At 28.1% G+C, this 26,513-nt stretch overlaps 2 protein-coding genes and 1 pseudogene across 4 annotated transcripts; 2 read left to right on the top strand and 1 right to left on the bottom strand.

Annotated features, from left to right (window-relative positions):
* Positions 1-3,364: 3,364 nt before the first annotated feature.
* LOC130963633 (uncharacterized) lies at positions 3,365-4,084 on the bottom strand. Its single transcript, XM_057889739.1, has one exon. The coding sequence runs from the start codon at positions 4,082-4,084 to the stop codon at positions 3,365-3,367; it is 720 nt and encodes a 239-aa protein (XP_057745722.1).
* A 1,781-nt stretch (positions 4,085-5,865) lies between these two features.
* LOC130960605 (transcription initiation factor TFIID subunit 12-like) lies at positions 5,866-10,445 on the top strand (annotated as a pseudogene).
* A 1,280-nt stretch (positions 10,446-11,725) lies between these two features.
* LOC130961434 (probable uridine nucleosidase 1) lies at positions 11,726-15,588 on the top strand. Of its 3 annotated transcripts, none has more exons than XM_057887324.1 (9): positions 11,726-11,872; positions 12,311-12,426; positions 12,725-12,784; positions 13,302-13,484; positions 13,575-13,679; positions 14,275-14,371; positions 14,464-14,571; positions 14,668-14,803; positions 15,266-15,586. In XM_057887324.1, exons 1-9 carry the CDS (start codon positions 11,812-11,814, stop codon positions 15,372-15,374), a joined length of 975 nt encoding a protein of 324 aa, XP_057743307.1. In that variant the 5' UTR covers positions 11,726-11,811; the 3' UTR covers positions 15,375-15,586. The 3 variants fall into 3 exon arrangements, with proteins under 3 accessions (XP_057743307.1, XP_057743309.1, XP_057743308.1); XM_057887326.1 differs by having other exon boundaries at positions 12,311-12,400; XM_057887325.1 differs by lacking the exon at positions 11,726-11,872 and having other exon boundaries at positions 12,321-12,400; positions 12,708-12,784; positions 15,266-15,588.
* Positions 15,589-26,513: the final 10,925 nt, after the last annotated feature.

The following is a 26,513-nucleotide window of genomic DNA, read 5'->3' on the forward strand; positions in this document are numbered from 1 at the left end:
TTTTAAGAAGTGTAACATCTATATTTGATAAATTAAATTAAAAATAATTTTTAATAAATACAAGCAACAAACTAACAATAATTACGTTTAGTAAAATAATTTTTAAAATTTAAAAAGTAGTTAATATATAATATTAGACTTTTAAATTTTAAAAAGTACAAGCTAATTTTAAAAATTTTTATCTTAAATATTTTTAAAAGTATCTTAATCTTTTAAAAGTTACAAATATAAATACATAAATTTTTTATTTATTAAATATAAAATAAAAAATTTATGCTTTTAAAAAATATAAACATCTTTTTAAAAAATTTTACTGAACCAAATCTTAACTTAGTTTGGTTTGTTGGGTGAGAGTGAATTGTCAAAAAGAAATGGAAGTGTAAGGAGGTTAAGGTTCGATGAATACTGCTGTTGTTAAAGGGAACCACGGCTTTGGGTTTAGTTGTGCTTAGCTGGAAGAACCACATCAAATTGCATCCACTCGAGGTAGTGGCCCACACCTGTTTCTAACTAGTGTCTATTTCTCCTATTTTTTAAAATAAATATCTCTATTATTTTTTAAATTTATTAAAAATTTATCATATAGAAAAATCTTAGATAATTAATATTTTTATTTTTATCTTATATTTAAATTAATACTAATAAATTCTTTTTATTTTTTTATACTAAAATCTTTTATTGTGTAATTTGACAGCAAAATTACTTTTAGTTAATTAGTTCTAATGGATTCTGATTATTTATATTTTCATATTACACCTTTTTAATACAGATTTATGTAAAAACATTACGTTTATCTAAAAAATAAAAGATCTTTTCTAGGCTACTAAATATAACCTTTTGAGATAGATTTAATTAATTTATTAGTTTCTATAATTTTATTGATTTTTTTATATATTTACGGTTTACAAATTTAAAATTAAATTTTTTATATTAGATAAAATTTATAAAATAAATAATAATTCTAGATATTTATTTCATAATATTTTATAATTTTTTATATTTTATTTTATATCAAACACAAAAATAAATATTTCAAAAATTTGTATCTTTAACAAAAGATAATTAAAAAATTAATTGAAAATTTTTAATTCAATATAAAAAATTAATTACAAAATTTTAAAATATAAAAATTAAACTAAAAATTTAATAAAAAATATAAAAATTAAAATAATTAAACCTTTTAAATATCTATAGAAAAGAGATATATAATATAAAAAAATTTTCACATATATTAGTACATCGAGATTTTAATAAATTTTAATTATTGATCTTAATTATATATTTTTTATAATTAAAATTAATAATTAAAAATTACTAAACATCAGTATATCATAGACTTTAAAATTTTCTTATAATATAATTTAATCCCAAGTGTTTTATAAAATAAATAAAAATTATATTAATATGATCAACTATGATGCATATCATGATGATCCATGTGTCATGTGTGAGGGATGAAGATGGATCATGGGCTTTGGAATTGAAAGGGAACCGCACCTTGTGACTCGTGTTGTGTTCTTTCTGTGGGCTGGGGTCGGCCACCGTCTCCTAAACTTTGCCGCACCCTGTCTTGCATACCACCATGTCATTTCATATGCTTTCATTTTTCTTCCTTTTTCTCCACATAAAAAAAAAAGAAATAGCATGTTCATGTATTTGTCATCCAATAGCAATTTGACAAATTGTGTTGTCACTATTTAAAAAAAAAATCTCCACGTAAGATATATAATTATTGGTGAAAAATTGATATCTAAGAGCCGATAAATGAAAATTTAGTCAAATCAATCAAATCATTTAACAACTATCAAATATCAATTTCAGGTAAAATTGACTACACCTGAATTTTCACCATAATTATTTAACACAATATATATGATGGGTTAAGTTAGTACTTTTTTATTAAATGATCATGTGAAGTTTCTTTAATCTGAATACAAATAATTCAACGGAAGGTCTTTTTCTAATTGCAAAAATATATTTTTTGACTTCATTACGAGATGAATTGTTTTTTAACACGATCTTTGCTTCTGTTTTTTTCTTTAATAAAATATTATTAAATTTTTAAAAATATTTTTTTATAAAAATATTTTTTACAAAAATATATTCATATATATTTAAAATTTAATAAAAATACTTTATTTTTTATATTTTTTTAACTCAAATTAATCCAAACCAATACTAAGTAAGAACATGAAACTATATGAAGGGTGGTAAAGAAGTTCTCCATTAAGCCATTCAACTATGGTTATGTGAAACGAATCCTATTAATCGGTTTAATCGGATTAATTAATTCAAGTAAAATTTGATCGGTAATAAATTGGAATACTCAGTTAAAGAACCAATTAATTTGACCAAATCGGTATTTTTTAAGCGATTAACTGGTTTAAAATAATAAAACAATATATATATATATATATATATATATATATATATATATATATATATATATATATATATATAGGAAAAGTATAGGGTACCAACATATTATCTGTCAACTTATTGCTAATAATGATTAGTTATTATATTTTAAACACATATATAAAGAGACACATCCAAAAAATATATCTATAAAGACATTTCTATTAAACATAGTTATAAAAAAGATATTTTTATTAGACACATCCACAAAGACACATCCATTAAACACAATTATAAATAAGAGTTGGCAGATGTTGGCAGAAATGGTGTTGGTAACGTAGTGAGATTGATATATATATATAATTTTATTATATCCGATTCAATTTAAATTAAATTTTAATTTAACCTTTAAATTTTTAATTCTATTAATTCAATGATCGATTTGATTAAGAACTTTTGATTCAAATACATAATTAACCTATTTCGCAAGGCATACTTCTTTGCACTAGCTTCATTTCAAATGGCCAATTCTAATATAAAAACTTGTGAATTCTGTTAACCATGTCATTTTCTTAATATTTTTAAGTTTGTAATTTAAAAAATACAAAAATATATATAAAAAAATATGACATTAGTTTGTCAAAATTGTATAACTATAGTCTCCATTTTTGATCATACATTTTAAAATTAAATTGAAAGGTGAACTTAAAAATAATCTTTATAATTATACAAAATTATTTCTGTGTTTGTAGAGAAGAAAATTAGTCAAACAAAAAATTGAAACCTTCAAAAAGTTCTAATATACTTGTGCTTTTTCCCTTCAAACATGTTTACCAAATACACTCTATGAATATCTAAACGCAAGAATAACTAAAAGAAAATTTCTAAAAGAATGAACAAAGATTAAAAACTAAACTAAATTGTGAGTATTCATTCATCTTAAAAGAATGAACAAAGATTAAAAACTAAACTAAAGTGAATTTGACATATCATGCTACAATGATTTCTAATCGACTCGAATGAGTTGTTTGAAGATTTCAGTGTAAGCGTTGAAAACAAATCTATCTTTAGCTGCAGTTCTATGCAATTTATTGTACTTACAAAAATACCTCAAATCTTCTAAAGTGCAAAACCCTATGAACTCACCTAACCAAAGAAACAACCAATTAATGGAGTGATCCTTCCAACTTCCAATAACAGGTTTCACACTTTTTTCTTGGCCGCAGAATTTGCATGCAATCGGATTCGGATTCATCCACTCTTTTGGACATCGACTATGCATAGAAGCTCTGTGATCCTTCAAGAACTTTCCATGCTCTGTAGCCTTTTTCTTTAAATCGAACTCCATTTCGAATTTTTTGCGACAGCTTCCACATTGAACGTCTCCTTTGATTGTTAAGATCTTGTTTTGTTTCAGATATTGGAGTGTGTGGACTTTCGCCGGACGATCAGTGGCCCATGGAAAGGGAGGAGTGATGATTATGTCGAGGTCGTCGACGACGACCTGTGCCGGTGGTGGTTGTGGTGGTGATGAAAGCTCTGGATCCTGTGAATGATTGGAAGAAGGTGAAGATTGGAATAATGGTCCGGTAGGGAAGAGAGGGAGTGTCTGCAATTCTCTGATTTCTGGATCTTGAGGCTCTGGATTGGGCTTCGGTTTCACATTGCGGCGGTGGTGGTAGTTGGTGGAGGCCGATGAAAATTGATCTTTTCTCTTGTTCTCCATTGTTTTGGAGTTCTTTGATTGTTCTTGAGTTTTCTATGAACTTTTTTTTATGATTTTGAGTTTTCAGAGAATGACGGTGTCTAATTTAAAGTAATTAATTTGAAGATTGAAATTTGAACTCTAAAACCGTTTGTAACAACTTTTTAAATTTTAATTTAAAAGGATAAAATGAATAGAATAAGATTAATTATATTTAGCCAATGAATTATATTTTAAATGATATAGTCTCTTCATATTTATTCAAGAAATTACAAGTTTGAATCTCCTATCTTTGGTAAAAAAAATTAATTATATTTAGTTATATATGTTATTATTCATACAAAGTAGGTAATAGTAATAAATAATACATTAACTAGATAAATTAGATTTATAAATTATGCTTTAACAATTAAGTTGGCTATATTTTGCAAATTATATCATAACTGTAAATTATTATCTAATTATTTAAAATGTAAGTAGTCTAAAAATATAGAATTAATCAAATAAGTCAATCAATTTGAATTCATTTATTGGTTAGTTTATTTTAAATAGATATCAATAATTTGAATTCAAATCTAAATAATATTAAACAATTCTATAATAACAACAAATTTTGTATTTAATTTTTTAAATATAAATATTGAGATAAGACTTATTTTTTTTTATAAAAATTAAAACATGCGTATGTTACCGATATCATAAAGCACATCATAACATTATGTCAATTGAGTTTGGGCTTTGGCAAAGAATAATAAAGATAGAAATTAAGATATCGTGGAATAATTACTCAATATAATATCTGCATGCATATTTGGTGCATGTATACTATTTATTATGCGTTGCTATAATGTCAAACATGGTTTAGATTTTTTTTATCTACAAATAAAATAATTTAAATTATAAATATTAATAATAATTTATATTTCGTCGTGTATATAGAGCTGATAATATATATTCGGTATTTAATAAGAACCAATTCATTTTGAGTAGGGTTGTTTATTCGAACTGCTACAGATAAGATGAATTTTCTATGAATTTTTTTTAATGATTTTGAGTTTTTAAAAAATAAATGTGTTTAATTTAAAGTAATTAATTTAAAATTTAATTTAAACTCTAAATCCGTTTGTAACAATTTTTTAAATTTAATTCGAAAAGATAAAATGAATAGAATAATTAGTTATTTTTAGTTATATATGTTATTATTTATACAAATCGAATAAAATAGTAATAAATAATACATTAATTAGATAAATTATAGAGCATACCTTAACAATTAAGTTGGCGTATCTTTTGTAAAGATAACTTTATCAGATTATTATCTAGGCCAATTATATTTTAACTGAAAATTGGTATCTAATTATTTAAAGTTTAAGTTAAGTCTAAAAAAGATAAAAATAATCAAATAAGTCAAACAATTTGAATTGATTTATTAGTTAGTTCACTTTAAATAAATACTAATAATTTAAATTTAAATCTAATGATATTAGACAATTATATGTCAACAACAAAGTTTGTGTCTAAATTATTTAAATATAAATGTTAAGAGATAAGACTTACTTTTTTTATAAAAATTAAAACGTGTGTATTTTAATTTTTACAGAATCATAAAGCACATCATAATAAAGATAGAAATTAAGATATCTTGGAATAATTACTCAATATAATATCTGCATGCATATTTGGTGCATATATAATGTCAAACATGGTTTAGATTTTCTTTTTATCTACAAATAAAATAATTTAAATTATAAATATTAATAGAATAAAATTTGTTTATTTGATTATTTGCTTCTGAAATTCAATTTCGAGTAACTGCAGCTGCATCAACCACCATGGATCCTCAACCTCCGGTCCCCACAGCTCCAACAACTACCGCCCCAACCGCTGCCGAACCCTCACCGCCACAACCTCCTCAACCATCACCATCACCATCACCACCACCACAATCACAACCTCCACCTTCTCCTTCTCCTCCTTCTTCGTCTCTCCCTCCATCTTCTGCTTCAACTCCCCAAATCCAAACCCTAGCTCCGTACAAATGCCAACAACAACCTCCAAACCGCTCGCACCATCCCCAGCCCCTCCTCAGCCTCGCCACACTCCTCCTTCCTTCAGCCGCAACCCGCCACCGCAACCACCGCAGCAGCATCAGCCTCACTCTCACTTCTCGTCACTCCCTCCATCTTCCTCTGCCGCTGCTCCTCCTCCTTCGCAATCCTCTGCCTCTCCGTCCGTTTCTGCCGCTCCGCGTGGCGGGATGGCGATCGGTGTGCCCGCGCACCACCAGAGCCCTTCCCCTCCGCCATTCTCCTCTTCCTTTGGTCAGCATTTCGGTGGTTTGGGCCGAACCGGAGTTAGCATCTGAGAATCTGCCTCCAATAATGCATCTTCTCAGGTATAGGCCCCAAATTTTCCCCCAACTGTTTGGAAATTTTGGTGTAGAATCTTCGTGAAATCAATGCTGGTTTATTGATTTTATAGGCACATAACTAGTTATAGTTAGCCTGTTAGTTATTAATCGAACAGTTAAAGGATTGGTTGAGTAGTTAGTACTTAGTATTGAGTGGTAGTTGAATAGAACAACTATGAATACACTAGTCACTGGCAAGATCAAAACTCATAAGTGTAGTCCTCAATAATTAGAGATAGTATCATATTAACCCTGTTTAAGGGCTAATGTATTTGGTTATTTGGTAGTTAAACACTCAAAAGGATTGATTCAACCTCTTTGTAGAAAAACAATCAAACTTAGAATGGGAAATAGTTACTGGGATATAGATTGGGGAGTTTAGTTCGATAAATTTCACAAAAGTAGAAATAGGAAACAATGAGCTCTTGTTTTTCTGGAAGCATATAGAGTTGCTTGAGCTTGAGTTCCTGCATTTTACTTATATTAAAAGATTTTTTCCCCTTTCCGTATTTAGGCAGTTGTCCAAATGTGCCCCATTCTGTTTCACTAGTTGTTTGAAATGTTTAGGTGAGACCACCAATGCAAGGAATGGGAATGTTGGGTTCGCTTGGATCTGGATCACAAATGCGGCCAGGTGGGATACCTGCACATCAACAGAGACCTGTTCAATCATCTCTCAGACCACCACCCCCTGCACAGAATAGTCCAACTACTGTTTCGCAAGTTAGTCTTTGCTTTTTCGCTACATTCCTCTGCAGCTTTGTAAAAGTGAATTTTATGACTTTGAGCATGCTTGTATGCTTTTCACTTATTTGTTTTGGTAGTTTTTGCTTTTTCTAGTCAGAGAGATAGTGGCAATGGGTTTTGAGGAGTGTGATATGTTTCAAAATATAAGCAACTGATTGATATTGTACTACGGTGATTTGTGAGTGTGCGTATAGCTATATATTAAGAATAAGAATATCTCTTTTAGCTGTTTCAACTCATGTTATTTAAGAGGATTTCTCACTTCATATGTCTTCTGTTGCAATGCCTGAGCTTTGTATGTAAACATACAGAAAAATAATGTTGGTCAGTGATTTTGCAATTTGTCTTGTTTTCTTTAGAGCTTCCAAGGGCATGGACTTATAAGAACCTCATTAGTGGGAACACCTGCAACACCATCTCCAAGTGTACCTCAAAGTATGCAGTCACTTAATCAGCCGTGGTTGACATCTGGACCACAGGGGAAGCCTCCTTTGCCGACCTCTTCTTATAGGCAGCACCCGCAGCAAATAAACCCACCAGTGTCCTTGCAGCAAAGGGCCCACATTCCTCAGCAGCTGCAGTCTACACCAACAGCATAACAGCCGCAGCCATCTTTGCCATCTAATCAATCACAGGAGCATTTTGGGCAACAAGTTCCCCCATCAAGGGCTTCACATGTCCCTCAGCAGCAGCAGGTTACAAGGCTAGAGGTCCCAGAAAATCAGAAACCTTCAACTCTTGTGGCTGCTCAATCTGCTGCAGCTCAACCAGGAATTCAAAGTAGATTAGCTACTGTGAATACTGATGAACCTTGTAATAGTGTTCTCAGCAAAAGAAGCATCCATGAGCTAGTCAGTCAGGTCTGCAATGCTTCTCTATTTTGTTCAGCGGATAAGTCAAAATTTGAATCACGGAATGCAATATGGCACAAGGCAGTTCAATTTTGATAGTTTTACTATAAATCTGTTTGGCTGTTCAAGCCCTAGTTCCATGAATGTGTTACTTTTGTTTCCTATATTTACGCTTCTACTTTATTGGCAGGTTGATCCAGCTGAAAAGTTGGATCCTGATGTCGCAGACATTCTTGTCGATATTGCAGAAAATTTTCTAGAGTCTGTGAGTAAATTACCTTTAACTTAATTGTGTTCAATGAACTGTTGGAAAACTTTGTCCAAATTTTTGCAATTCAATAAAATTTGTTAAGTCTATCTGTTATTGATTTATTTGTTTATTTATTTATTGTTCTTTGGATTCTCTATAAAGCTGATTTTTCCATCTCATTTACTTGAACCAGGAGTTATACAAGATTTCTACGATATATGCATATGAAAGTAGATCAGATATTTAGTTTTGCATTACATATTTATAGAAATAAACTAACCACACAAGCAATCTTGTCTTTTTCAGATGATCCATTTATCTTGATTCATTTTCCTCTCCTTAATACTAGTTATATGGTTTGGACTAATGATTTTCTATCCTTTCAATAGATAACAAAATCTGGTTGCTCCCTAGCTAAGCATCGGAAATCAACAACTTTGGAAGCAAAAGACATACTTTTACATCTAGGTTAGTGATTAGAAAATTTCTTCTTGCTCAGAGTTTGGTTTCAGCACATTTCACATTTAACTCCACATCTTCGTCTTTGTAGAGAAAACTTGGAATATGATACTTTTTGGATTTGGTGGTGATGAAATTAAAAGCTACAAAAGACCGGTAGTCTCTCTCTCTCTCTCTCTCTCTCTATATATATATATATATATATATATATTCTTTTGAATGTCATATTCTAGACTTGTACTTATCATGCTTTTGCAGGTTGCAAGTGATATTCACAAGGAGCGACTAGCGGCTGTAAGTATTTTTTCTTTCTTTCACTTTAATCTAGTAATTATATTTTTTACCTGTTAGATGATAGTTGTGATTATTATTATTATAACTATTATTTTGTTTATTTGTTATATGTTCAACAGATAAAGAAATCAATGGTAGCAGCAGAGGCAGCACATGCTAGGGGTTCTGCTGGCCAAGCATCCGGTGGCGCAAAGGGTAGCGAGGCAAAGGCACCCTTGAATGTCCTTGGCTCTCCCAACTCTAAAAACTGATGAGAGATGCAGACTGTTTATGTATTACACAATTAAGGAGAAACCCCTTCGAAAAGGTAACTAAAATTATATTGAATTGAACCAAGCAAGTTTTCCTGTGTGCATTGTAGTCACAAATGACATTTACAATCATTATTTATCTTGCCACTTGAATTGTAGTTCTAGGAATGCTTTAAAGGGGTTTTACTCAACCAAAATTGTGACAAGAAAAAGTGTTGCTTTTTATTTCTTTGATCATGAGGAACACCCTGAACTTTGAGGCATTTGAGTATTTAGAATTCTCCTTCTTTTGTATAAATTATTTTTTCCCTTTGAATTCATGTCTTGGATCTAATTTTCGTTGCAAGTGTCTTGCTCCAAGAAGCTCGCTGCTCTTCCACCTCATGGAATCAAATCATCACAAAAGTTTATTTTATAGTATTTATTTATTGATTTATTTCCTTTTTGTAAGCATCATATGCCCCAAAAAGAATCTAGAAACATTTCACAACATTGTTACCTAAAATGCTCATCATCCACTCTCCCACTTCATGGCATCAAATTATCACAAGAGTAAAAAATAAAAGATTTCTTCTAACTTATAATAAGCATTTCCCCATCTGTACATTCTCCTTTTAACAAATATTTTAACATTCAAATCACCTTGAAATCTTGAATAGTTTCTTCTGATTTTCTGTTCATATAAAGTAATGTTCGTACCTCATAACCTCTGTGGGAAAGATCATATATAAATAATCATTTTTAAACTTTTTTTTTGGTTCAACACTAAGTTTAATAAACTAATTAAAACAGATCGCACATGGACAATGTTAAACTATGGTTCACTCAAGATAATTATTCGCTGTCTAAATTATTGCTTCACTATATATTATTATAATTTCAAGTGGGATTGGATTGTAGGATCATTTAGGCTCTCAGCTGGCATCAAAACAAAAATTGATCATTTCTACTATCATTTTTTAATTCCTTTCCAAATATTATGACACAACAAGGATCCGTAATTAGATTTAATTCTTATCTTCCAAGTCATCCTTGGCATGGAACGGCCAGAAGCTTATGCCAAGAATAAAGCAGTTTAAAAAAAAACAAATCTAAACAAAACTCCTATACATTTTGTATTTTGGCCACAAAACAAAATTAATTTAATTTGAATATGATCCTTGAGTTATCTGTATAAAGTTTTTTTTTTTTCACATGATCATAGAAATAGTTATTCATCTAATTATGTATAACTATCCCATAAAGAATTTCTTTTCACTATTACCATAATCATCTAAAAAGTTACAAATAAATATAAAACTCGCTACACTTGCGTCAAAATTAATCTAAATTAGATTGAATTATATGTTACAAGATATTCGACTTTTCAACTTGATGAATGAGTTGTTTCACTTTTATGCTTCTATTATGTGTAAATTAATCACATCATCAAATTTAGTAAAGCTTGAGAATCAAAAGAAAAGCTTAAATTAGTTTTTCTTTAAGATAAAATAAAATAAAGAAGCTTAATGTAAAAGCTGTATCTTTTCTGGGGAAGATTATCATTAAACTTCTGAAATTCAGATAAAGTTCGTCGTCTTATCATTAAAAAAATCAGAGATAGAGGATTTGTTGAATGCTGACAAAGCCCATACTGTCACCAGCTCAACATATACATATTAATACGTTAAAGGCTTTTCCTTTTCAAGACCAAAAAAAAAAAAACTTTTCCTTTTGGGGTAGTAATTTTAATGTTTTTTTCATGAAAGAGCATAAATATATTTAATTATTCCTTTTATCTTTATAATTTTATTAATTTTTTAATTAAATTTTTATATATATTTTTTTAATTGAATCCCTACATTGCTTTTAATTTTATAATTAAATTCTTTTCATATAAAAAAACGTTAAAATTAATAGAATATTTTTCTTAAAATATAGATGTCGTCAAATATCTAGTTAGGTTTTTAATTATGAATACTTTTAATTTACGAAAAAATATTCAGTTAACTCTAACATTTTTTACACTAGAAAGAACCTAATTATAAAATAAAAAATAGTATATGGACCTAATTAAAAATTTAGTGAAACTATAAAAACTAATAGAATAATTAAAGCTTACAAAAATATATATATAACATTATGTTATCTTCTCTAAAACTTCAAACATAAATCTAATCTCTTGTTAAGTCCATAAATTATATTAATATTAAATCATATTTTGATAGAGATTTGAAAGCGGCATCATAATATTCAACAACTAACATATCTTCACATGTTTGATCTAAAGTCTGTAAAGGAAAATAAAATAAAATAAAATAAAAGGCTAGTGACCTAAGTGCCTAACTTTGTCACTACAATACATCCTCATTTTTTCCTTTACTTTTTTTTTATTATTATAAATGTTATTATATATATATTCATTATGCTTTCTGATACACACATACAATGATACAAATCATTCCCACTTTCCTTCACAAATTATCATAAATCTCTTACCAACTCCCATGGCGAATTCTCTACTCCATGAACCTCAGAAGCTCATCATTGATACTGACCCTGGAATTGGTGAGTTCATTCTCTAACTTCTATATATGTCTATCTAAAATTAATATTTCATAAATATTAGCAAATGATATATAATTTTGGGGGAAATGATATTTTACTACACAGCACTTATTATTAGATGGACGACGCAGTAGCATGTTTGGTTTTCATTAAAAATTTGCAAAATTTCTAATCATGATTTGAGCAAAAACTTTCACCATAGTACCACTTTATATGTATATGATTATAAATAATTTGATTGATCCAATAAATTAGTGAGATTTCTTATGTCAAATTCTTAGACCAAAATAACAATGTTGTGCTTATAAGTAAAAAAGTAAATAATAGAATTATTTTTGAAGTTGATAGTTGGTAGACCAATTATAATATTAGAAGAATCTCTCCAAATAATTGTCATGATGAATTTTGGCTCCTTTTTTTTTTTTTTTAAATATGAAGATGATAGCGTTACAATTATGATGGCATTTGAGAGTCCAGAGGTGGAGATCATAGGCATGACCACCATTTTTGGTAATGTTACTACACAAGGTGCCACACACAATTCTCTTCTTTTGGTATGTCTTCATTTATTTTCAGCCTCTAATAATTCTGAAGCAGATCATAATATAAGGTGCATGTTATAGTGGCTTATATCATAATATTTTGTAATATTATTTAATATTTAGAACTACTTTTTAGTTTTAAAAAAAATGTTATGATAAAAAGGTAAAAAAATATTACTTTAATTTTAGTAACACTTTTTAAAGTGTTATAAATTTATGTAAGCACTATAACCACCATAATAATAGTCACTATAGATTTCACCAATATAATTAATTAATTATATTTTTGATAGTAAACAAAATTGTGCAGTGTGAGCTTGCAGGACATCAAAATGTTCCAGTAGCTGAAGGCAGCCCTGAACCACTTAAGGTGATTAATTATATTTTATAATTCATATATTTGGATTGGAATTTCAAAAGGGATATATAATTAAGTTTATGGATCAAATTTTATACTCACGCTAAAACCCTTGATATATGGTAAAAACTCAGGTGCAGTCAACTTAATGTAAAGTTGATAGTTGAGTGCCGTTAGATGAAAATTTAATCAAATCAATCAAATCATTTAATAACTCCCAACTATCAATTTCACGTAAAGTCGACTGCATCTGAGTTTTCACCTTGATATATAGGCTTCATCCTTCAGACATCTACTTAGGTTTGCATAATATAATTTGTATAATTATTTTATTTTATTTTCCTTTTTGTTTTTCCAAATTTAAGTGAAAATGAAATATCACACCAATTTGATAATATTAAGTCTTTTATTGAATTTTGAATACCAAGGTTGAAACCTTTTTTTCTTTGGTAACATTATTATATATCTGTGAGATATGGTTTATTATTTTTGTTGTCTTAAATAATGGTTTATTATATTATGATAAAAGGGTGGAATTCCTAGGGTTGCTGATTCAATTCATGGTTCTGATGGATTGGGAAATATGTTCCTGGCACCACCAAAAGCTAAGAAAATTGACAAGTTTGCTTCTGAATTTTTAGTGGAGAAAGTTTCAGAATATCCTGGCCAAGTATCTGTTCTAGCACTTGGACCTTTAACAAACTTAGCTTTGGTAATTATTGATAACTAATTAACTAGTGAATTTTTTTTATGGCCTCTGAATTTTTATTTTTATTTTAAAAAATTAACTTTTTATTTTCAGGCCATCAAAAGGGATTCTTCTTTTGCAAGCAAGGTGAAGAAAATAGTTGTTCTTGGTGGTTCTGTTTTGGCCTTAGGAAATGTTAATCCTGCTGCAGAAGCAAATGTGAGTGATCATATATTATATCTATAGTTTTTAGAGTTTAATTTTGATGCACTAACAACATAAATAATTATATACGACCATTTCATCAGATTCATATATTTAAATTATTTTTTAATTAATAAATTTAAAAATTCGTTATTTTTGCTTATATGCCAATACTCGGTCAAATTTTTTTTCGATTTAATTACTCTATTGGTCCCTATAGTTTCGCAAAATTTTCAATTAGGTCCTTATATTTTTTTCTTTTTAATTAGGTCTCTGCACCAATTTTTTTTTCAATTAGGCCCCTCTTAGTAGTAATTGACTTCATTATATAGGGACCCAACTAAAAAAAAAATTGGTACAGGGACTCAAATAAAAAAAAAAGTGTAGGGACTCAATTAAAAAAAATGGTGCAAAGACTCAATTAAAAGGAAAAAAAGTATATAGACCAATACAGTAATTAAACTTTTTTTTTTTCATAAGTATAATTTTTTTTTCATATTGTCTATTAATGCAATGGGTATTTGTAGGTAAATCATCATAAAAAATAAAATACACAAAAGTAAATTTGGTCAAATTTCATGTCCTCCTTATTCTATTTAATTATTTGAAGATCTATGGAGACCCAGAAGCAGCAGATATTGTGTTTACTTCTGGAGCTAACATTGTTGTTGTTGGATTAAACATTACAACCCAAATCAAATTCACAGGTGATGGGATCATAAATCACAATAATCAATATATATAATTTATTTTCTCTAATTTAATTTGTATGGATCAATATATATTTTTCACTTTTCAGATGCTGACCTCCTTGAATTGAAGGAATCCAGAGGAAAGTATGCACATTTATTGAGTAACATGTGCAAATTCTATAGGGATTGGCATGTTAATTCTGATGGTTTCTATGGTAAATTCACAAAAATGTTGTTTTGAATTTTTTTAAGGGACAATACATTTTTAATTTATTCATTAATAATTTATTTATTTTGTTCTGTGGTTCCAGGAATTTTCCTTCATGACCCTGTCTCTTTTGTGGCACTTGTGCACCCAGATTTATTTACTTATAAGAAGGGGGTAATGAGAGTAGAGACACAAGGCATTTGTGAGGGACATACAATTATGGACCTAGGACTAAAAAAGTATGATCAAAATTTTTTTCTGGTCTTGAAATATGATCAAATTTAAAACTAGTATACACTTGAATAGAGTGGGCCTTCAATTGGGCTGCACCTACAGAGCCACAAATTTTTAAATTTTAGGGTTTATAATTTAAAATTTAAATAGAATTATGTAGTAACAAAGATAATCCAATTCAAACCAAGTTCAGTTGATTTAGTGGTTAGCTCACTAGTTCGCTTCAGCAAGTGTCCGGATAAATCGTTCAGATTTACTTAAACAAGAAAAATAATGACTCCCATTTTTAAAAAAATATTTAAATAATTCATTCATTATATAGATTAAGCCAGCTTAAATTCTGATCACTTTGAATTAAGTTCTTATTTAGAGATAAAAGTGTAAGTCGACCTAATATAAGATACAAAATAATTACAAGTATCATTATTTTTTAAAGTTTTTATTTTTTATTTTTTTCTTACATGCAGATGGAATACAAGTAATCCATGGACAGGTTATTCCCCAGTTTCAGTTGCTTGGACGGTGAATGTTGATGAAGTTCTTCGTTTTATTAAGGAAAGACTCATGAAATCATGATTATATGAAGAATCAATCAATAGGCATATATATATATTAAATCATTGGAACTACTTCCCTTCTGACACAAGTTAATTGAAGCATGAGGATTTTAGATTCTAACACAAAGATAGAGCTAATAATCACTTCTGAGTTTTAATGCATGTGACAATGAATCTTAATGTAATGACTTCTAGTGATTTTTTTTTTCTAAATGAATATTTGTTTAGGGTCAATCAAATTAAAAAAAAAAATTGACACTTACATTATTATTTGAGTGTTTACGAAATTAATAGAAAAATATAAATAAAGAAAATGTCAAGGCTAAGGTAACCACTTAATTAATTATTGCAAAAAATGTTGTTTAAGGTCATATTTTTGTTTTGTTGCACTTATATTTAACTACAAAAATATTATGCGTACACAAAAATTTAGACACTAATTAAATTAATCATCATGTGTATTTGTGTTTAAATATACAATCATACAAAATATATATTAAAAAATAGTTATTTATATAAAATACATATTAAAATAAAAAATACATTAAAAATAAATTAAATTAAATCATATATATTTACATATAAATATAGGATAATTGATTCAGTAACTAATTTTTGTATGTGAACATAATAATTGATAAATATATTATTTTTTATATTTTAATTTATTTTTTATATGATTAATTAATTTAGTAGCTAATTTTTGTGTGTAAATATAACATGGATGATTGAAGTCAACTAACCTTAGTTCAAAGATGTCAAGGGTTCACTGATGGTTCTCACCCTTTCAATGTCAAAATTTTCTTGTAATAATAATAATAATAATAATAATAGATTACTTAAACAATAAGTAGGTTACCTACAAAAGAAAGTTGTTACAACTTTCAACAGAATTTTCAGACTAGTCATAAATTTTTAAAAACTCTTGCCTTTAGTAAATAGTAACTATAACTATTAATAATGAGTACTATAGATTCAAACCCAAAATTTGCAGCTAATTAATTATTCTAACAGAATCTAGCTCTAATTGCGATGAACTAATAAAACAATTGGAGCATATAATTAAATTATAGTCTTAGTTCAAGTATAATATTATGCAAGATTTAGAATAATAATGAAGTCAACGATGCTTATGGAAGAGTTAATTAATTGGGATACCCTAAATTGTGATAATGTCATTTTCATCCAAGTTCCATTAACCTATCAATATGTTATAATTAGAAATATTTAATGTGTACTTTGAAATTGAAACATCTTCAACCACTGCACTAACAGTTGGGAAAATAGGTTTTATTTTATGATAAATGTTCCATAATATATATATATATATATATATATATATATATATATATATATATATATATATATATATTTTAAAGTTGTTTCAAAATTTTCTTTGATAATTAAAATTTGTTGGATAAATTATTATCACAATTTTGATGAACCAAACATTTAAGCTTATTTTCTTTCTAAATTTGAATTTGTATGTATCCTTATCCTAGCTTTATGGAAGACCAAACCATTTCTACATAAAGGGTTTTTTTTATTTTTTATATTTTTTTTAAATCAAGATTATTTTGGTGTATATATATATTTTTTTGGTGACTATTTTGGTGTATATATTATTATACAATAGTTGACCATTTTGGGTAAAAATGCAATTAATATAATATGTAGAAAGTTAAAAGAAAACATAAAGAACTTATCCCATAATAAGCACCCTTAATTATTCACTAATCATAGTTAGGAGTATTGCTATATGATATTTTCATATAGGTCTTGGTCTTAAGATTTGTTTCCTAAGCAATGGAACCTTTATCTTTATTTGTCAATGCCAACATTAATAGCTACCTCCATTAGACCTACCACTACAAGTAGTTTTAAATTTTGTTGGAACTTTACAGAAAATTATTCAATAATTACTTCTGTAATAATTATTTATTATTTGACTATTTCGTTCAAATTCATATATGACGCTTCTTAATTATTTGATCTTTTTTCTTGGTTGTTTGCAAATTTAAATATTAAGATTATTTTTTTTAGAGTAAAGTATCATTTTTATTCACGAAAGTTAAAAATATTGACAGATTTATTCATAAAAAAAATATTTTTTGTATTTATAAAATATGAGTTTTATATAACAAAATTATCCAAATACTAAAAAATTACATAAAAATCCTAAATATCCTTATCAGCATCTGTATCAACTTTTCTCTCTCCACTAATCACTCCATCATCTTCATCTACTCATCATTTTATTACCACCACCACCACCACTAATCCCATTCTCTATCTCTCACCAATAATTAATTGATTTTCAAATAATTTTAACAGCAATCTTTTCAGCCGCGCGCCACCTCTCCTCCTCAGTGACAAATACCACGGCCTCTATTTCCGTTCCTGCAGCTTCTAGTGTCAACGACCACCGTTGCCATCCTCCTTCTGTTGTGGCCACCTCTCTTCCTCTTCTTTCCTGTCTCGCCCTCATCGACCAGAGGACCTTTGCACCGGTCCCTACTTCGCCGCCGCTAGCAACCCTAGAGCCGCAGTGTCCCACCTCTCTTCTTTTCACCGTCGACCACCCTCACCTACTATGGTTACCTTCTCCTCATCACCGAATCAGTGCTGCTGACGGGCCACTGCGCCAGCCGCCACCACCGTCGTCCCCTTTGCAAACCAAAACAATGGCGAGCTCTCTCTCTCTTTTTCTATCTCTTTCGCCATCTGTTTTAAACCACCGAACCCTAATTCAATTCTCCTTCTCCTCTTCTTCCCTTCTCTGTTTTAAACCACCATCACAGCCCTGCCATCATCATCGCCCGCACTTCCAGCCACTAGAACCGCTGCGAATCACCGTCGTCTCCATCATCTGCGACGAACCCAAGCCACCCTCATTGTCCCAGTCGTTCTTTCTCTCGGTCCAGACCACCGCCAGTGAGCCACTCACTAGTCTCACACCTCTCCACCGAACCCTAATTTAGCCCATGTTCTCACTCTCTCTTCTACTCCAACGAGCTGTCGGCGACGTCACCATCATCATCAGCTTCTCAGTTGCCAAACCTTTAGAACAACTACCGTAGCTAGTGTCTCTCTCACAGAAACAGAGCTGAAATAGAACAAGCTCATTCCTGCCTCTCAGAGTTTGGCTCAGGTGAGGATTGATCAATTCGTTCAATTCTCCACATGGCTTGTTTGAGTTTGACAATTAATTTGTTGCAGGGGTATTAGGTGGTAGCACTCTGTTTTGAGTTAATGAAAAGTTGAAATCAATTATAATAAGGGTAATTTAGGATTTTTATGTAATTTTTTTGTGTTTTAATAATTTTGTTGTATAAAATCTAAATTTTATGAATATAAATGATAATTTCTTTATGAGTAGATCTATCGGCGTTTTTGTGGATAAAAATAGTAATTTATTCAAAATCTGACGATAAGACATTTAATTGAAACACACCGTTTGATTAAAACGATTTGTCCTTATTATTGAAAATATTCGACGGTAAAATATTTTTGTCAATTTTTTTTTTCGGATACAATCTGATAGTAATAATAATTTTCTTTGGATTTATATTAAAAATTCACAGTAAATCAAACGATAATTAGAGAATATTTTTTGTGATTGTAAAAAAAATATACAAGTTAAAAAAAATTGAATCACTAAATGCATGTCATTATGTTATTTAAGTATATGTTACCGGTATTATATATCTATTTGATGTTTCACTATTTCTGAAACTTACCTAAGTAATCATAGGATTCATAACATCAACATGTTATTCCTCCACATAAAAAAAAAAAAAAGAAAAGAAAAAAAGAAAAACATGTTGTTCCTAAGTTGGTATAATTCGATGCTTTTAGGGCTTTCTTTTGGTTTTCAAGCTAAGTCAATCTGTCTATAATTATAGTTGAGAAATTGATGGTGTTATTTATATATATCTTAATTAAGAGCCTAGTATATAATCATTTTTTGTACTAATAAGTTTGAAGGACAGGTGGGTGGATGAATATTATTTGTGATATATTCTATATACCTCCTTATCAGTCATTTCGGTTATAGCTAGGCTCAACCAATTACTAATAATATGATGCTTTCAAACTACTCCAAATTATATATATGCTTTAATTTGATTCAACCTTCTTTTGTTCACACATTCATTAATATTGGACTTAATTATATAAATTTAATTTCCATATATACTGTTGATATAAAAAAATTTATATAGACAACCAATTATGTATTATCATTAGTAAAAATAAATAATTTTTTATTTTATTATTTAAAAATTCATCTAAATACATTAATCAGATTGAATGAGTATCTAAAACTTAATACATCAAAATTAAACTTAAAATATATTTCAAATTCTACTAAATCAAATAGATACATACCTAGCTACCATTAATTTTATGCTTTCTCATTTAGCATAAATGAATATTAATTATTGAGGGTATTGAATTTAGCTTAACATTAACAATTAGCCATGTTTAACTTTTGCAAAGTTATCCTTATATATAGTTGTATATGGATATGATCATCAATTAGTAAATATAAAGTATAATTAAGTGGATCCAACTTTCAATTTGTATATTTAGAATTTCAATGAATTATGTGATGCATGTTAAAATTACTAATACAAGTTGAAAAACTTAGATGATTGACACCCATATACTTAAATAAGAAAAGGTAAGTCAAACCAAAAATAATAACCCATTTAATAAATTAGTTAAACCAACTCTTTTCCCATTTTAAATTAAAATTTTTAGTAGGTTTACAACTTTCTGTGCACTTTGACAACAATCACCAACTTCACTTAAAGTACAATTTCAATTTTCAACACCCTCCACATCATAAAACTACTTCACCCACCCCAACAACCAGATAGAGGAAAACCCTATTCTCCTAATTTAATTATATATATATAATTTCATCCAAAACCAATTAAGGATATGGCATTGTGAGAGCTGAGGGATCTTTTACTAATTAAAACACACAAGCATACATACATGCATATATATACCCTATAGAAAAAATATTAAAGAAATTGAGCTAACAAGAAGAAGAAGCAAAATTAGGGTTTGCACCAAGTTGTTGTTGTTATTAATTAGTATTAGTGAGATTGATGGGAGAGAAGATTTGTTGGAACATTGGTGTGTTTGTTGCACTAATGCTTGTGTTGATGAGTATGAATGAGTCAAGTAGTGGTGGTGATGAATTGAACAACAACTTCAACAACAAGTTCAAGATGAAGAACAAGGTATGTGATGAAATATATGTGGTTGGTGAGGGAGAAACACTTCACACAATAAGTGAAAAGTGTGGTGACCCTTACATTGTTGAAGACAATCCACACATTCATGACCCTGATGATGTTTTCCCTGGCCTTGTTATCAAGATTAACCCTTTCTCTAATTCTAGATCATAGAACTACTCTATTTTCAATTATATATATGTAAATTACTTGTCTTGGTATATAGGCTAGGATGAGCACATATATACACATACATGATTTTCTTTACCTGTTCTTTTTTTTGTGACAATATACAGAACTCGTATACATGCATGAATGAATGAAGCTTTTTAACCAATGTTCTACATTTATCAGAACTTAGTATTAAAATATCACTTTTAAAATTAATTATCTAAATATCACTCTTCTTATATTATGATAATTAATTATCGTGGAAATTCAGGTGCAGTCAACTTTACGTGAATTTGATAACTGAGAGTCGTTAGATAAAAATTTAGTCAAATTATTTAAATTATTTAACGGCACTCAACTATCAATTTCACGTGAAGTTGACTATACTTAAGTTTTTACCTTCTTATAATAAATTCCAACAAAATAGCACATTAGTAAAAAAAAAAAAAAAACTCATGAATGAGTCTATGTTAAATAAAGTTATTAGTTAATGATGATATAATTTAATTTGATTATGAGTGAGTCTGAACCATTTTATTTTTTGTTTTCACTAGTATTCTACCATTGGATATTATATATATTTTTATTTAAAAATGCTTCGTAGCATGCTAAAAATTGGCAACTACGTGCTTATATATATATATATATTGATTCATATATATATATTTTTCCAATTAAATAATTAGTCATTGAAATAATTAAATATGTATAGTAGAATAATTAAATCTATAAAAAACGAATAATTAAATTTATTTGTAGCAGTATAATATATTTTTTTATAAGATGTCAATATATATTTTTATACGCGATGATCAATGATTAATAATCGATTTTTTGTATACACATAGTATGATAGTATGATTGATTTTTACTTTTAGTTTAATGACTACAATGATATTTAAATTAAAAGCTCATATCTATTAAATACACTAACAACATTAGCTAGTTTTTTGAGTTTGAAGTATGAATTATATATCCTACATTTTTTTTCTTTATTTAAAAAAAAAAACAAGACAATAAGGATCAAAGCAAAACCTTTTTAATGATAGAGGAAGTTATCACTAATTTCAAAATCTTAAAATCTTAAAGCTAAGATAGATCTAACAGTTTCATAAGTACAAGCTATGTTATCAAATCGAGTCTCCAACCACCGCATGAATTCTTTTTTTTTTTTTGGTCATGGACTTGACTCTTTTTATTGGTTAGAATGTTGGGCCCAGACACAACAAAAGAAAACTACAAAAACTTTTCGTGATGGGTAAGGTATTTCGGAAAAATAGAGGATCCAACATAATAAAGGAAACTAACACTAAGTTTGTTTTTGAGAACATGACAGGATAAGACACTGAGAACAGAATGGGATAAGACATTGATGGATAGAGACACAAAATTTTGTATTCTTATATTCTGTTTTGTGATAAACTAGAATAAATTATGAAAATCTAATTTATTCTCATTTTTTGTTCATTCAAAAAATTTGAGATGAAAAATATAATAATAAAAAATATAATTATGAAAAATTAACAAGAATAATAAAAGAAAACATAAAAAATAAGTTGTGTCTTTGTTAGTATTTCCGTTTTCTTCTTATCAAGATGGACATAAAATATACTAATTCATGTCTCTGGACACATTATCTCTGTCCATATCTCTTCTGCCAAATACGATGTTTTGTCTTTGCGTCCTTGTTTCAGTGTCCTGTCTCTGTAAACAAATACAACCTAAGGTCCAACAAAACATATTAAAAAAATATAAAAGATGAATTTCATAATTCTTTGAGTAATGAAATTCAGCTATTTTGCAAAAAACAAAACATCGGCAGTCCAATATTAATTAAAAAAAAAAGAATAAGGTTGCAAGTCTTGTTCTTATTGTGTTTTTCGGTATATTCTTAAATTTGGTTTTGCAATGCAATTTTTTTTTTTAAAGTAGAACTTGCTTTGTCAATAGTCTTGATTCCACTCATGATTTTTAATGAGCAAGCGATTGTGACTACTTTAATTTACTTTATTCTATATTGATGATTACATCACTATTAAAAAAAAATTATTGTACTTAATTAGTAGTCTAGAACTCTCTTTCAAGTTTCAACAGCCTAGATCTTACATTATCTTAATTAACATTATCTTAAAAATGATACACAACGGAAGGAAAGTAAAATTACACATGATTTTTTTCCATTTTGTACCAAATATTCTTATAAATATAATTATTTATATGGTTTTACTTAACAATTTAAAGTTCGATTCATGTTATATTTCATAAAAAAAAAAATTCAATATGAGACAAATAATGATATATAGAATTCTCAATCTCTTCTTTTTTATTATTATTATAAATTTTGTATTATTAGTATTAAAAAATATAGTTAACCCTTACTTGATCATATGACAAACTAATAATTAAGTTAGTGTGGAAGGTGTATAATACATAAAACAAAAACTCATTAAATTAGTCATTATATATTTATTTATAAATATATGATGTATTATTAATTTATTTTTATTGTATATTTTATATTTTATTGTATATTTTATACGAGTAACTAATTTAATAATTAATTTTTCTACATGTAATGTAATGTAAATATAAAAAGAAACAAAGAAAAAAAAAGAGCGAAAAAGAAGAGAGAGATTTGTTTGATGAGTGTATTGAAAGTAGGTGGAAATTTAGGTGTAATCGAGTTGACTTTATATGAAGTTGATAATTGAGAGCCGTTAAATGATTTAAATGATTTGACTAAATTTTCATCTAACGATTCTCAGTTATCAATTTCACGTGAAGTCAACTGCACCTGAGTTTTTATCTTGAAAGTATGACAAAATCAGTTACAACTCACATTATTGCTATATATAAAAATAGAAGTGAGGTAATTAATAAGCTAACAACCTCTAACACTTATAACAAACTAATGCTTTCTTATAAACTAATTAAGTACTTATCAACTCTACTCTTGTGTAAGCGATCTTTATTATCGATCTAAGCAGTTTGTTTTTAAACGATGATCTATTAATGTGTTAGGGATCACATTAACTAGTAATAGAAACCTATTAGACCACCAATTACTTAGATAATTAAGAATTGATTATAAATTTTTGAACTATAGAAGATTATTTTGTCTTTTAAATTAATAGTCATGGATGAAAAAGAATATTTACTCTTATTTTAATTTTTATCTCATCTTACTATATTAATAGTGTGCACACTTGTTACTAGTCAATATTATTTTGCATATTTTTTATGATTTCTGATAAATTAATTCCCATCTCCATATACACAAGGTTACTTGCCGTATATATTTTTTTTAAATACATAGAAAATTTCGATTCTCCCAAGTTTCCACTGGAAAAATAATTGTGCCTATGAACAATAAACATAAATTAGTATATGAATATTGGGTTCTAATAAATTTTGTATAAATTAGTATATGAATATTAGGTTATAATTTCTCATTAAAAAACAAACTAATATATACAAATCTTAATTTGCTGTGAAACTATTTATCACAAAAGCTTAATATTGTGTGAGTATATGAATATCTAACACGTTTTCTTAAGCGATATTTATATCTACTTGCTAGCTAGTAATTAAATAATTAATTTGCTCATCATATTTATATATGTAACAATAATTTAATTAATTATAAAATTTTCATGGGATGCATGCAACTAAGTATTTGGGAGTAAAATCAGCAGTGCCCTACAACTTGAGGAAAATGATGCAAAATAATATGGAATATGGAATAAACTTTGATACCGAAACCACACCAAACATGACAACAGAAATTGATTTCTTTGAACAACTCATCAAAGACAAAGTTTACAATGCCTCAGATCTCACCAACTCTTTGGCTTTGTCTCCGTAGCTGGAAATTATTACAAATATTACTTGGCTACACACACTAATAATCATTCCATTTCGGTTGAATTGAATTTTGATGCATTATCGGTGTGAAACTATTTTATATGTACATTCAATTACATAATGTTATATTAATAAAAATAACTATTTTTTACATTAACTACATAAATAATAACCATTTAAGAGAACAGTTGTGATTGCACGATTTACATTATCCGTATATTGAAATTGAACTCTAAATATAATATCTTAATATATCACCCAAGCAACATATATAATTAATATATAATTTTTTTTTTTGAGAAAACAAGGTTGTTCTTTCAGTATATCTTTTTTTTTTTTTGGAAATTAATAACCAGGATATTTAAATTATGAGAGAAGAATAATAATGTTGGGCGTAGCTAGCAATATAATAAAACTAATTTTGACATACATTAAATTAATTAGAAAAAGAAAGATGCCTTGTAAGACTGGGCTGGAACAAAATGCGAACCTAGTTTTTGGATTTTCACTAATGATGATTTTTTTTGTACTGCTAATCTTGTTTGAAAGTGCTTGGACTTGTGCATGCTATTATTATTGGAATCATATCACATATAACTACTAATTATTAATATTAAACATATAATAAAATATTTTCCTTCAAATTACCAAAAAAATATATTTTTTTCTTCACGCTCTTCTTTTTAAATGTACTCCATTAAATTTATATTTTTATCCAATTGTATCATCATGTGAAGCCACAATTAATTATAATTATTTTTCTTTTTTTTGTTTTTTCTTTCATCTCTTTAGTCAACAAATAAAATAGTTATATTATTCCATTGCAATTTGGTGATTTACTTTTGTTAAATACTAGTGCTTATACACTACAATCGGTCTAACAAATTGCGGCGATTTTAGACAAATTTAGCGACAGTTAATACAAAACTGCTACTATATAAAATGAATTTGGCAACATTTGTTATTTTCCGTCGCAACAACCGCTGCCAAACGGAATTTAATTAGTTAGGTAGTTTTTAAAAACCGTCACAAATAAACTGCCCTCATATGCTAGAATTGGTGTAGTGTTATGATAGGTAAATATTTTTTTTTCTAACTTTATACTCTTGTATTTATTTAATTATATTCATGTGTAGAGTATACTACCATTAATTCACTCAGTGTGGTTGATCAATTTAATCCGAATCCACAAATTGGGAGTGCAAAAAATTGTTGTTGGTCTCACAACCAATTGTGTGCCTTACCCTAATGACATCCCAATCCTCATTCCAACAATGCAATGACACAATCAAGTTCCTTGTGAATTTACAAATTAAATGGGTCAACTCGTATAATTTGCGAACTTAAACTAACCGAATTTGGGTTATTGACAATGCTTATTATTAGTTTAGTACTTGACTAATGTTTATTAGAATAAGCCGGCAAAATTTATTTTTAAAATGATTAAGAATTATATATACACCATCTATTGGTAGAAAAACAAGTACTTTAGTTTTCTTTCTTTTTCTTTATAAGTTAGTTGGAATTTGAGAATGAAAGTAGGTCAGAAAATTTGTTTATTTATTTTGTTGTGTTATTATATATTAGTGTGGGGTTTGAATCGACCAATTCATTTATTTAATTTGGTTAAAAACTACACAAAAGAGAAATGACAATATTTCCTTCTAAAAGAGATTCTCAAAAAGAGATAGGCCACAAATAACAATCATGGCGTGTATATATATATATATATATATATATATATATATATAACCGACCAGAACAAAAAAACAAGATAAAATCCAGAACCAAATATGTTGACCTTAAAAAATAGCAAATAACTAACTCATGCGATCGACAATGAAGTATTTGGGAATTAATTAACCAGAGTAACA

This window comes from Arachis stenosperma, chromosome 2 (genome assembly GCF_014773155.1).
Source record: "Arachis stenosperma cultivar V10309 chromosome 2, arast.V10309.gnm1.PFL2, whole genome shotgun sequence".
Lineage (NCBI taxonomy): Eukaryota > Viridiplantae > Streptophyta > Magnoliopsida > Fabales > Fabaceae > Arachis > Arachis stenosperma.

Coding starts and splice junctions, on each gene's coding strand:
- LOC130961434 (XM_057887324.1), top strand. CDS start 11,812: ATGGCGAATTCTCTACTCCATGAACCTCAGAAGCTCATCATTGATACT. Junction 13,680..14,274: donor ATCCTGCTGCAGAAGCAAAT/GTGAGTGATCAT, acceptor AATTATTTGAAG/ATCTATGGAGACCCAGAAGC. Junction 14,804..15,265: donor ATGGACCTAGGACTAAAAAA/GTATGATCAAAA, acceptor TCTTACATGCAG/ATGGAATACAAGTAATCCAT.
- LOC130963633 (XM_057889739.1), bottom strand. CDS start 4,084: ATGGAGAACAAGAGAAAAGATCAATTTTCATCGGCCTCCACCAACTAC.